The sequence below is a fragment of the Vigna unguiculata genome, chromosome 3 (genome assembly GCF_037176805.1).
Source record: "Vigna unguiculata cultivar grain cowpea cultivar isolate G323 ecotype 2 chromosome 3, ASM3717680v1, whole genome shotgun sequence".
Lineage (NCBI taxonomy): Eukaryota > Viridiplantae > Streptophyta > Magnoliopsida > Fabales > Fabaceae > Vigna > Vigna unguiculata.
The window spans coordinates 50,358,692-50,370,998 of NC_140794.1; the positions used below are offsets into that span (position 1 = coordinate 50,358,692).

General features: G+C 28.4%; 1 protein-coding gene across 1 annotated transcript; it reads left to right on the top strand.

Annotated features, from left to right (window-relative positions):
• Nucleotides 1–9,493: 9,493 nt before the first annotated feature.
• LOC114176539 (protein IRX15-LIKE-like) lies at nt 9,494–10,976 on the top strand. Its single transcript, XM_028061610.2, has one exon. The coding sequence runs from the start codon at nt 9,837–9,839 to the stop codon at nt 10,782–10,784; it is 948 nt and encodes a 315-aa protein (XP_027917411.1). The 5' UTR covers nt 9,494–9,836; the 3' UTR covers nt 10,785–10,976.
• The last annotated feature ends 1,331 nt before the right edge of the window (nt 10,977–12,307 follow it).

Sequence of the window (12,307 nt, forward strand, 5' to 3'; positions counted from 1 at the left end):
AATAAAATTTCGGCTTTTCTTTTATCTACTAATATGTTTAGTATACCGGTCAACATATATTGTTTTGACTATCTAAATTCACATATGAAGTCATGTTTATATATATAACCGTAAATTTAATGTTTTAAAATTAGAATAACCATTAGCAAGAGTGTTTTTATCAGTAATTACTAAATAGAAAACAATTAAGGTCTTTCTTTCAATAAAATCATTTCAAAAATAAACTATAATATTTAAAAAAGTTATCAATTGTAAAAAATAATATTGTTATATAATTTATATAGTAAAATATTAATTTATAACTATATATAAAGAAGATTTTCTCTTTTATATTTACAATTTATTTTTTCAATTTTATCTTTAATTATTATTTTTAAAATTAATTATTTTATAAATAATTTAATTCTAATGGTTATTTAATTTTTTTTATTTTTTAACAATTATTTTTAGAACCTATTTTGTACATATATTTTATTTTTTTAATTTTATATTTAATAACTATTTTAAAATAAATTATATATTTTTTATATTTAAAAAAATATATTATTAACCTTAACTTAAATGTGTATGAAGTGCGAACATACATGCGCTTTTTACGCTGTGTGTTCGCTAATTTATTATAAATTTTATATTGTTTGTTATTGTAAAACTTAGTTACAAGAAGTAAATATTATTTTTTCTGTGGTGGAACCCACCGTCTTCGGTTTTTCTTCGTTTCTACATACATTCTTCAACTAATCCACCCAACCTTGTCTAATTTTTCATGGTTTGGTATCTCTCTTTTTCCCTCTTCACCCATACCAAGGACACCGTTAAGCATAAATACTCCCAATCCACACAATACAAATATTAGTTTCAACATGACGCAGTGGGTTTTCAACATTCTCCATTTTCTTAATTCTGTTTCTTAATGTGGAGAAGTTTATAAAGTTATGAGAAAAGTTTGACCTAACAATATACACACAAAATTAATCTTATAAAAAATCACAAGTAAATGAACACAAAACATAGACTTATACTATTAAAAAGTTGTTATGCAAAAACAACATTATTAAAGAAGTTATTTTTAAAAGTTTAGCCAAAAGTAACTATGTCCAAATAATATGTGTAACTTAGTAAAAATGGCTATTTCCGAATAATAAATGATTAAACTCATATAAAAACAAAACGATCTTATTTATCTTTTACTTTCTATATTACATGTTATTTATCTGTAACTAATCTGAGAAGGAAAGTTTTGTAAAAGAATTTAAAAAAAATATTTTAATAATGCGTTTGTCTTGCATTCGAAGAATTTGTCAAAGAAATAGTTTCATTATGATCAATAAGAGTACAAAAGAGTCTCAATCAATAGTACAAATTAGTTCCAACACCCAACCAAATAACAAAGCAACAAAGCTTTCAAAATAGAGAAGAACAAGTGAGGAAACCTCTACAAATCATTAGTGCAGTGCGAAATTAATATCTTCCAAGAAATTAATATCTCCCAACTCAGACCTAGTATCAAAGATCCGATCGGTCAGAATGAAGAGCAATGAGTTCCGAACCTGCTGTAAAAATTTCCGCAGCGCCGATTCTACTGTGACAGCTCTGTGAAAAACACGTGAACAAAATTTTCCCTCTACCTCCCGTCCTATATGTTAGGGCTTTCAGTGTATTCTGACTCTATTGTTCTGTCTCTCTTTATTTTATAGCCTTCTCTCCACTAAGTTAAGTGAGACATGGACTTCTCAAATTTTAGACATTTTCTCCACATAGGAATAGAGCCCAATACCTAACAATAAAATGTAATTGTAGTTTTTTTTTTTACGTGTTAGAACTTTTCATCAAAACAATGTGATTAGAAAATTACATAATATGAACTAGAAAGAGACGAATTTAAAACACATAAACAAAAAATTCTTTAAACAACTTATTAATAAATCAAAACTGAAAATCAAACCTGAAACAAAATAGTTTTTACCATCACAAAATTGTAATTTAAAAAACTATGATAATGACCGATACAGACGCACAGATTGTCCTACTTATATTGTTCTACTCGATTTTTTATAATTTTTGTAATTATATTCTGTATTATATATATATATATATATATATATATATATATATACGGAAAAAATATTCTAAAGAGATTTTTTTTTATTTTTCTTATTTGTGTTGAAATAGAAATATTCAAAAAACTGTCAATAAAATAATATTTTTTAATCCTTCATGATAAATCGTATATTTAAATTTCTATTTTCTCTAACTTAGGATATTTCTGCCCGATAATCTTTTACTTTTTGCGTATGTGTCTACTTTGATTAAAAAGAACTATTTATTTTAATTATTATTAAAAATATTATTAAATTTATACAAAATATATTTTAAAAAAATAATTATAAAATACAGATATAGAATTTAAAGAATAAAATAATTTGTATTAATAAAGGGAAAACTGATAGTAAATATATACAAAAAAAAAACCCTACAATTATAAAAATACTCCTTTATATATAGTTATAATATTATACAACTAACAATTTATTATATTTTAAAAAAATAATTATAAAATAAAGATATAGAATTTAAAGAATAAAATTATTTGTATTAATAAAGGGAAAACTGATAGTAAATATATAAAAAAAAAACCTACAATTATAAAAAACTCCTTTATATATAGTTATAATATTATACAACTAACAATTTATTATATTTTAATTTTAATATATGATGAAAAGATATAATTATTTGAACGAAATAAGTTTGTTCATTTGTAATATACGAGGTCTATTTTTATTAACGATGAAGCAATTATTTTAAACCAAAACCAATATTCTAAAATTATTTGAGCCCAATTTTTTAATCCATTAATTCAATAATCCAACCAAAGTCATCTAATATTTTATTTTGCAGATTTGGATTAGTTGGATTCAAGTCGATCAAGGGAATTTTTCGCCCAACCCCACTTCATATATGTGATTATTCTAGCTCAAATCTTCACATTCAAAGTTTTTTTTTTTTTTTTTGTCTAGCAACAAAATATTAAAAAATAAAATCGTACTTAGCTGGTTAATCTTTTCGTCTGCCACCAATTTATAAATCCATAACCCATTATGGCCATGTGTCCTTTTTTGGAAGTTGAAACGATTGAATGTTATCCTTACCCTCTAAGTTTCAGTCATAATTTATATATCTTCTAAGGTACATTATGTAATGTTCCTATTTTTAAATTATTATTTTACATCTCTTAATCGTGAACCCCATTTATTATGTACGTATAAGACCTATTTTTAAAATATTTATGTTACATCTCTTCATCGTAAACCCTAATGAATGAATAAGTACATATAGTAAGACTTAATGGTCCTATCAATTATGAGAATACGACAACTTCTTGTAGTATATAGCAATTATTATCTATGATTATGAAATTAAACTGTTGAATAGATAATATACCTCTTAAAGTCTAAGCAAAAGGTTTTCCGAAGATACATTGGTAAATTACAGAAGATATCATGAAATAGTATGTTGTGAATTGTGAATGTCTCTTTGTAGGATTTATGGGGCATCTTTAAATTTGAATTTGCAACAATAATGGCGACCGTCGTATGAGAATGTTTCTATACAGAATTTCTTTTTCTTTTTCAGAAAAACAGCAGATAATGCTCCAATGATTGTACTAAAGATTATTCATCTGTAATATCTCAAAATTTATAATGTAATAATTCAAAATAATTATATTGTTTATAAATTATATATGTATATATTTTTATTTTATTAAGGTAATATACGATAATTATATATATATATATATATATATATATATATATATATATATACACACTAATATATCCTTATTTTTTAAGATATGAAATAAAAGAATAGACAAAAATTTCTTCTTCATAACTTACAAGATAAAGAGGAGAAAAAAAATGAATATTTGCTTCATCAATTTACTTATACGTATGGGAAAGTAAGAAATTTTTACAGTAAGAAGGGGAGAAATATAAGAGAAAACAAGAATAAAAGAAGGAGAGAGGGAAAGAAAGAAGATATAAGAAATGAGAAAAATGTTTTGCTTAAATCCACATAGTTTTAAAGTTGGAAGATTAAATTAGATAAAGTTTTAAAAATTGATTAATTCCGATCTTCACTAAATATAGATGGACCAAAAATATATTTAATTATTTTTCCAACTAAATTAAGAATTTTCTTTTTATTCAATTTACTAAAATGAACAATTTTTAAAAGAATTACATGAATTGATGAGTTGTGTCAAGATTATATGACTTTATTGTAAAAAAATCATGTCAAGGTGATATGATTTTAATTTAATGCTAAAGTCGTGCCAATGTCGTGCCAATGTGACAACTTTAGTTCAATACAATTTAAAGTGATTGTATTTATTTATATGTATTTCTAAATTATTTATTTATTCATTTATATTCATCTTTAATTATTCATTGGTTTTATTTATTTATATTTATATATCTTCGGTCTATACATTTATATTTATATTCATCTTTAATTATTCACACACAAATTCTATTTATTTATTTTATACATAGGTCCTATTTATTTTTTATATTTTTATTTAATTACATACTACTCTATTTATTTATTAATTTATATATATTTATTTATGCATTGGTCCTATTTATTTATTTATTTATTTATATTCATGTCTAATTACACACTGACCCTATTTATTTGTTTATTTCTATTTGTCTCCAATTACACAATGTACTACTTGTCTATTTAAGGGAAAAATATTTTTACTCCCTAAAGTTTGACTCTAATTTGGAAATGGTTCATGGTTGAAACTTTGTCACTGATTGATTCATCATGCACTTTCAAAATCATTGTTTTATCCCTATTTCTGGATGGCGTTAAAAATAGCAAACAACGAGCCATGTGTAATTAATTTTTTTTATGAAATAAATAACTAGCATTGGGCGACACTTTAAACAATTAATTATAAATTCACTCATTCTCACCTCTAAATGCCTTACACTATTTTTTTTTTGTATAAATTTATTGTTCACAGGAAAGTGAGAGAAATGATTTGAAGGTGATCTAGTTGTTCACTTATGCGGATTTGAGGGAGTGGGAAAAGAAGGAAGATTGAATTTTCTCTATTTTCTAATCCTCTCTCCTATGCGATGATTTAAGGGGATATCAGGCATATTATATTTATGTCCTTAGTTTATTTTTTCAATTCAATTATGATAATATTGTAAACATGGCTTTTAGAATTACGTTTACAAAAATAATTAATACCGAAAATTTTAAAATTGTTATTAAGAAAAGTTTAAAAACTAATTATTATTTTAATTTTTTAATAAATATGTTTTTATTAAAATATGTTATTTTAATTTATTCATTTTAATATTTTTTTTTCTAAAATAAATCTATCTCATCTAATTATAATTATATATTACTTTTAAAATTAAGGACAATTTGGTAATCTTGTTTTTTTTCTATTAAACTTAATTCTTAATGTATCACTTACATCAAATCACTCACAAACTTTTACGAATTTTACTTATAAATTCAACCACTATCACTTCTAAATTTCTTATACTGTGTTTCTTTTTGACAAATTTACTGTTCACAAGAAAGTGAGAGAAATGATTTGAAGGTGATGTAGTTGTTCACTTCTGCGGATTTGAGGGAGGGGGAACGGAAGGAAGAGGGAGATTCCTCTATTTTATAATCACTCTCCTATGCGATGATTTAAGGAGATATTAGACAGATTACATTTATATCCTTAGTTTATTTTTTCAGTTTAGTTATGATATTAATGTAAAAATATGATTTTTAAAATTATGTTTACAAAAATTATTAATACCGAAAATTTCAAAATTGTTATTAAAACAAGTTTAAAAAGTAATTATTATTGTAATTATTTTTTTATTTTTTATTAAAATATTTTTTTTAATTTATTCATTTTAATATATTTTTTCTAAAATAAATCTAACTCATCTAATTATAATTTTAAATTACTTTTAAAATTAAGGGTAATTTGGTAATCTTGTTTTTCTTTTTATTAAACTTAATTCTTAATCTATCACATCCATCAAATCACTCAAAAATTTTCACAAATTTTACATATAAATCCTCTCACTCTCACCTCTAAATCCCTTACATTGTTCTTTTGGAAGGATTTACTATTCATGTTTTACGGGAAGAGAGAATTAGCAAGTGATTACTTTGCTCTTTTGAGGGTGATAGAAGGTGATGTCTAGCGATGATTAGCAACTGATTACATTTCAATTTACGAAATTACTATCTCATATTTCGATTTTCTTGCACATTTATTCATTTATCCTTATTATGAAAACAACATAATAAAAATTATTAACACAAATAAAATTTTATTATGGTTATAATAAAAATTTATTACTTCTAAAATTACTATTAAAAATAAAATAAAATCTCCATGTAAATAAATTATTTTCCACCTTACATATATTTTCATACCAAATATATTGTATTATTCATTTTTTATAATTTCAATCATTCAATAAAATTTATAAAAGTAAATTTAATTCATTTTTTAACAATAGGGGCATTTTAGTAATATAACTTTTTTATCTATTAATTTTTTTTAATATGTCATATTAGTCAATTCAGTCACAAACTTTACTTTCTAATCCACTCCAAAATCACTTCAAAAAATTCCCTAAAAAACAAGACAATACCAACTTCACCCTCTAATCATTCCAATCTCTTCCCCCTCTCAAATCATTCATCCCATAAAAAGCCTTAAAGTGAAGAACACAAACTTCACCCTCTAATCCACTTAAATTCATCATCTTCCTTTCCCTTGATGTGTTCTTCTTAGGTTATTTTATTAACTATGGTAAAAGTTATTTATTCGTGGTAGCCATAACAAAACTATTGCAAATATATGATAAAATGGACTTTGTGAATTTAAGAGTCTTTATATTTTATTTTGATATGTTGTTATTTTACATTATATTAATTAAAAAACTTACATTAAATTAAATAAATAGAAGCGTCAAATATCTCAAACGATTATAATAGTCTTTTCGACAACGAGTTGGAATACGACTAGTATTAAAAATTAATAATGGTGTGACATTTTAAGGGATATGTTTTTCTGTCTTTAATTTTGTATGCCCTCAAATGCATCAATCATTCTAGAAAGACCAATTATAATCACTATATATCCATACCATCAATATGTTTCCACCAGCAGCGTCTCGGTAAAGAGTATTAGTAAAAGGAAAAATAGTAAAAAATAAAATTTCTTTTCCTTTATTAAATATTATTAAAAATATCTAAATTATAAAATAAAATATAAGAATTATATATATATATATATATATATATATAATATACAGTTATCTTTAATTTTATATCTATCTTACATAATTTAATTATCTCTTAAATGCTAATTAAATTAAAAACTAAATTATGACATTTGAGATTTGAAAATGGATGTGCAGATGAATCTTTGCCTTACCTTCAACTTCTTCAAAGTAATTAGAATCTATTTCATGCAAAACATATTTATATTAAAATACTCCAAACATCTGATGGCATTCTCGAGCCACAACTTGGGAAATCCACGTGCTTTGCTGAAACAGTGGATGTTTGGATTCCCTGTGAAAGATTTCAATTCGAGAAGTATTCTCATCGACTTTGAAGAGCTATAAGATGCAAGCAATGGTAGGTTTCTGAAAGAATGAATCTTCTTTTCATGTTTCAGAGTGCCAATGAGTGCAACCTTTTGGAATATGTGCCAACCTTTTGTAAATTTGTATCACGTGGAGGTCCCTTCTTGTTTCTCTCTTTTTCTCTTCTTTTTCCCACAATTTGAATGGCCAACCCAGATAACTACTTGAGTCAAAACAGGGTACACACCCCACCAATATCATGTCACTGTTAATTTCATGCACCAAAGGGTATGCCATAATGATCAGTTAGGCCAAAGGCATTTTGACAAACATTTGTCATTCAAAGAAGTTTCTCTTTTTAAGAAAAAGAGAATAAGCACTTTGATTAAAAAAAGGCTCACAGGTGATCCACTCTTAGCAAGTGTCAGGCCATTACTTCCATTTCTGAAACAGAGCAGATTATAACTAAATGTTTCAAAAATACGACACTGTTTCTTTTGAATATTTGATCACACAATAGGATGTTCCCACGCCATGTCCTAATTTTTTCTTCTTCTATATATGGGAAGTATGAGTCAAATAGAGTTATTGAGGATGAGCTTGTCAATTTGGAACTCCGTTTTCCCAAGTGTTATTTATGTACAGATTGATCCATTTCATGTTTTGGCCCAACTAAAACTCACTGCTGCAGCTTAGGGCTTCAAATATATTTTTTAATTTTTGATTGACTTTTAGTTTTGTAAAATATTTTATGTTTTTATCCTTGGAAAATTGAAATCGTCCTCTCTATTCTTGATATTGTATGATACTAGTTAATTATTTGTTCCGAAAAAAAAAAATTCAAAGTTAAGCATATTAGTGTTGTAATATCATAACAATACGTAACACACTATAAAGTTACTAAAATTATAAAATAAATGTTAGAGACTAATTAAAGACAATGATTTGAAATTTTGGAAGAATTAAAAACAAAGAAAAATATTTTACAGAAATTAAAATTAATATGTTTTATAAAAAATAAATAGAATAATTCAAACTTCATAAAATAAAAAATAACTAAATTCACTAATTTTACATTTACCAAAACATATTTAATTTGTTCACTTGTCTAGAGTTATATAGTAACACATTATGTGTTCTTATTAGTTGCATTCATTATTAAATTACGGACTTTCTTTTTCACCAGCCTAACAAAAGTTCCAACATTTTGATTATATTTTTTTAAAATGCTATTCAAGTTGAGGAAAATAATTCACAGGACTTTCTGGTTGCTATTATATTGTCTATATCTACACATCTACATATAAGTATGAAAGAAAATCTGATATTCATAACAAAAAGAAAGGCACAAAATCAGGAAAAGCTACTTGACTGTATAATTTGAAAGTTTTAATTTTTTTAAGTAGTGGTTAACGTGTTTTCTATGGTAGTTGACACAATGACACTCACATTTTGACTAACGAGATAGCAAGCTGAAAAACATGTATCAGAAAACAAATCACAGTAATAGAAAGAAAACTCGGAGGCCTTATTATACTCTGAAATCGTGGGAACGTGTCTGTAGCAGTAGTATATGAACTACTGCAAACTACAAAGTTGATAATCACATGTGTTTCACGGGGACCAATTGAATCGTTGCAGGTACGTTGTCTCCTTCAGGGGTAGCTATTTTTCTAAGAAATTACCAATATTGTAAAGGGTGGTTACGTAGGAACAAAATCTTAAATCAACAAGGAAAAGCGACCTCTGGCTTGTAATTAGTTACTGGGTCGCTACGGCTATTGTCTATAGCTTCTTTCATCTTAGCTCCAACCACTCCAACCCAGTACCTTCTTCTGCATCTTCACACCTCTAACCCTCTTTTGCCTCTGCATCAAAACCTTCCTCACAAACTAAACTATCTCTATTAGGAATCTATTAATTAATCAGTGAAACAAATATCAACCAACCACATCAAGAATGATGGACCAAATATAACAAAATTGAACAAAATCGTTCTCATTAACGTTGTTTTCGGTTCTAGTCTAGAGGCTTGTAGGAGGGTCAATGTATAATGTAAGGTACTACTAATTCAGGTCACCCTCAACATTTCCACCCCTACACATTGCTTCAACTCTCTCTTATGCTATTCCAATACTTCTTTAAATTCGATCCTTCTTTCCCAATTCTCTCCCAAACCACAGAATCTCCTTCCAAACCATCATCATGAAGAACACAAACACCAACACCAAATTCATCCTTCTCCACCCTTATATCCAAAAACAAGGAAGCTCTAACCGCTTATGGCTCCTAGCCTTTATATCAATCCTCACCCTCGCTTTCCTCGTCACCCTCATTTACACCAGAGAATCCACCTTCATCACCACCGCAACTTCTTCCGTGATTGCTTCTTCCAATGCCCCGGTTTCTGCTCTCGGAACCGCTCCTTTGCCGGCCACCGTGATCAACACTCTCCTCCACTACGCCTCAAAATCCAACGACACCAACCGCATGCCACACTCAGACCTCAAACCCATCTCCGACGTGCTCCGGAAGTGCTCGTCCCCGTGCAACTTACTCATCTTCGGTCTCACGTCCGAAACCCTTCTCTGGAAAGCCCTCAACCACTACGGCAGAACCGTGTTCATCGACGAAAACCGTTATTACGCTGCATATTACGAAGAACTGCACCCAGAAATCGACGCCTACGACGTGCAATACACCACCAAGAGAAGCGAGATGAAGGAGCTCATAGCCTCTGCTAAAGAACGGGTAGCCAACGAGTGCAAGCCGGTGCAGAATCTTCTGTTTTCAGACTGCAAACTGGGACTCAACGACCTTCCCAACCACGTGTACGAGGTTGACTGGGATATCATACTGGTGGACGGGCCACGTGGCGACTGGCCCGACGCCCCTGGAAGGATGTCGGCGATCTTCACCGCCGGTGTTCTGGCGAGGAGCAAAAAGGGTGGGAACCCTAAGACTCATGTGTTTGTGCATGACTTCTCTGGCGAGGTGGAAAAGGTTTGTGGGAGTGAGTTTCTTTGCAGTGAGAATTTGTTGGAGGCAAGTGAGAATTTAGGGCATTATGTGGTGGAAAGAATGGATGAGAGCAGTGTTCAGTATTGTAAGAGTCACTCTTCTTCTGGGTCAGGGAATGCTTCATCAACGTAACGTAACTACTTCTTTCACCATTGTTTCGCCATCCCTCTGGGTATTTATCATCCTTTTTCCATTCCTACATTTTGTTTACTTTTCCTGGCTGGGGCCTGTAAAAATAATTCTTTTTTGAATTTTGGCTTTCCATTTTATCCCTCTCAGAATTGTAATTTCTTCTGTTAATTCAAATTTCCAATTTTCAATTCAGGATATGCATTAGCAAAAGCAATACCAAATAGACAGAGATTGTGTTGCGTACTTTATTTTAGTGATATTGGAATTTTATATAAAAAACTTTAGCAACCGGCTTTTATTAATTTAAATTAAAGAATAATAACACAAAAATATGTCTAGTTTAAATTTAAAATGGTTTGTTTGTTTGCATGTCGTGGTTTCATTGGCTTATGTAAAAAATTGTCTGATGCAATGAAACAGATTATGTTGGGCTTGCAATGGTTTGATAGATATAATTGATGAGATATTGGGAATGAGGATGAGTGTAATGAAGTAGAAAGTTGTATTCTCACCTTTAGAAAAGAGCGTTAGGTACATTAGTTAGTTGTGTGATAGCCACCTTTCAAGTTTAAGGTCGCTTCTAGTTGGAAGGAAGTTGCTTCAGCAACTATACGGCTTTGTTTTACAAGTGAACTCGGCCTCTTAGCTAAATGATGGTTTGCTTAAAAGTCAACTTAATACTTGCATTGGGCCTCTTTGGGCTATGACCTTGCCTCTGGCCCTGAAATTTTCGTCAATAGAATAGACGCAAGTGGGATTAGTTGGGCAATTGCTATCTGCATCCCTTTAAATTCTACCTGCACCCCGTCCGATTTTGGAATTCCATTTTTCCTTTGCCTGTGTTATTTGAAAGTGGTCTTCTTCATGGAGACAGTAGTTTGTGATGGTTGCTGCAACGGAGAATTTCTCCGACAAACGTTGGTGGAGGTTGTGGTGATTTGTCATAGTCAAAATCAAAGAAGGTTGTGATAAGTATATTTAATTATGTATATCTGTAGTGATTAAAAACTTCTACAAATAAAATTTTTAAAAGTTATAACTGTTAGACATACATATAATAAAAACTACAAAAATATTTGAAATCAATGGTGGATCTTCAGATAAAATTTAGGGATGTCAAAAATAAAAGATTAAATATGTTTGGTTTAATTAGTCAGATGGTATTCACTTTCGTTTAGATGTGTCAATTTGATATCCGCTTTTAAAAAAGTGTTAATTGAGTCCTAAATTTTTAAAAGATTACAAAATTAAGTATTGATATAAAGTTAACGGCGTTAATAATTTTTTTCTAAAAATGGACTTAATTGAGACATCTTCTAAAAAGTTAGGACTCGATTGACAGCTTTTTAAAAGCGGGTACCAAACTGATACATCCAAAAGAAAGTGGTACCATTTGCCTAATTAAACAAATATGTTTTTAGTCTATGAACTTTGATGCAAAATTAGAATTCGTTACTGTCTGAAACTTTGATATATTTTAATCCTCAAACTTCAAATGAATGAATATAGTACTGTTAACCTAA